The following is a 1,725-nucleotide window of genomic DNA, read 5'->3' on the forward strand; positions in this document are numbered from 1 at the left end:
AAGTCAGGGTGGATGATTCACAGGGCAGGGGCTGATTTGAAGCCCGTGGCTGCTGTTTTGGGAACACCCCCTCAGCACCCACGATGGGGGGCAGCGCCAGGAAAACTCCCCCCCCTCCACCCCCCTGACTCATCCCAGCATTTGCCAACAACAATGGGAGGACCCAGCTGACCTTCCCACTCCTCTGCAGGGGACATGCCATGCTGCCCATATCCCTGCCCACACACCAGGGCAAGATGGGCAGGGCCTACAAAAGCAGTTTTCATTGTTGTTATTTTAATTATTTTTTGGTTGTTTTTTTTTACAAAAAGATGCCCTTTTGGTCTGCTTTACAAAAGAGATGTACACAAACCTGTACTAGGAAAAAAAAAAAAAATTAGTTTTCCCAGAAGAAATGGGAAATAACCATGTATAAATATTCTCTCTGAGTTCTTAAAGCTTCAATTCCCGGTTCACCTGCTCGGCGCTTCCTTCAGCCTGGGGTTCCCGAGGGTCCCAGCACCTCGGCCAGGCCTTATTTCTCACATCAGCTTCCAGGGAGTTGAGAGTCATGGGTTGTGCTCTGCTAAAGGACCCTTGTTACCAGCACGTGGACGTCCCTTAGCCGAGTCACTGGCAGCTTTCTTTTTTAGCAGTAGCTAAAAAAAGCCCACCCAACCCCCAAATTAAAAACCAAACCTTCCTCCCCCCCCCTTCACTACCCATGTTCTATGTCGAGTCACTGAAATCAAGGCACTGAGTGGTAAAATTAGTGTCTCCTTCCGAAGCGCCGCAGCCTCTCAGAAATTGCACGTTAGGGGTTTGAGGTTTTTCTGCCTTCCTTCAGTTAACTCCTCGCCGTTCCTTGCCCCAGAGGGACCCGGCTGGGTGCCCCTGGTCTGTGCAGGGCTCCCCTTGCCAGCAGCTCTGTCCCAACCTGGCTCAGAAATAGGAGGGTTTGAGCCCTGGGGTGTTGTTGTTGCTGGGGTAGTGTGACTGCATGAGCGGGACCTCGCACTCGGAGCCACCAGAAAGCATCGCCGCCTCTGGCACCTTGTGGCCGTGGCTGCTCAGATCCCCATTTTCCAGGCAGGCTTTCACCCCTTCCAGCTCCAACGGGCCTGCATCCCCCCCAGTGCTGGCGTGCGCCTTGGGCTGGCGGTGCCGGCAGTAGTACGTGCTGACGGTGACCACCACCACCAGCAGCAGCATGGCAGCCAGCGCGGGGACAATCATCAGGGTGAGGTTGCTGTCCTTGCTCTGGGTGACAGGGGAGTGCTGCTGGTGACTCGCTGGCAAGGTCTGTGCCTCAGCACAGTGCTCCTCCTTGGAGACCTTCTCCCCCAGGGGCCCGATGCAGACGCGGTAGGTGCAGTTGGGCTTCAGCGCCCGCACTGTGTATTCGGAGAGCGAAGCCGGTAAACGCAGCATCACCGCCCGCTTGTCCGGCCCGGAGAGGTTTCGGTAGCTCAGGCGGATCCCCTTCAGCTGTGCTTTGGACTGGATGTAGTTCTGCAGATCCACTTTGAGGGAGGTGCTGCCAACCTGAGCGATGCTGACCCGCCTGCTGGGCGGTGGGGCCTGCGTGGCCGGGCTCGGCGTTGTCCCTCTCACCTCCACCTCACAGTACATTCCAGTGAAACCCGCCAGGCACAAGCACTCCAGGTGGTTTTGGGGACCCAGGTGGCAGGTGCCACCGTTCAGACATGTGCGAGGGGGACAGATGGGTGCTGGGGGGCTGGTGGG

The 1,725-nt window shown here is 57.0% G+C and overlaps 2 protein-coding genes across 2 annotated transcripts in view; one reads left to right on the forward strand and one right to left on the reverse strand.

Annotated features, from left to right (window-relative positions):
• Positions 1–1,725, forward strand: part of LOC104384934 (coronin-7-like) — a gene marked incomplete at its 3' end in the record, with an annotated part of 40,893 nt that overhangs the window by 22,848 nt on the left and 16,320 nt on the right. The window lies entirely within an intron of this gene.
• VASN (vasorin) overlaps positions 922–1,725 on the reverse strand; it is a 1,936-nt gene continuing 1,132 nt past the window's right edge. The window contains exon 2 of the mRNA XM_009993320.1: positions 922–1,717. Within this exon, the coding sequence (XP_009991622.1) occupies positions 922–1,717 (796 nt within the window). The remainder of the gene's footprint in view (positions 1,718–1,725) is intronic.

Source organism: Chaetura pelagica, unplaced genomic scaffold (genome assembly GCF_000747805.2).
Source record: "Chaetura pelagica isolate M959 unplaced genomic scaffold, ChaPel_1.0 scaffold1022, whole genome shotgun sequence".
NCBI lineage: Eukaryota > Metazoa > Chordata > Aves > Apodiformes > Apodidae > Chaetura > Chaetura pelagica.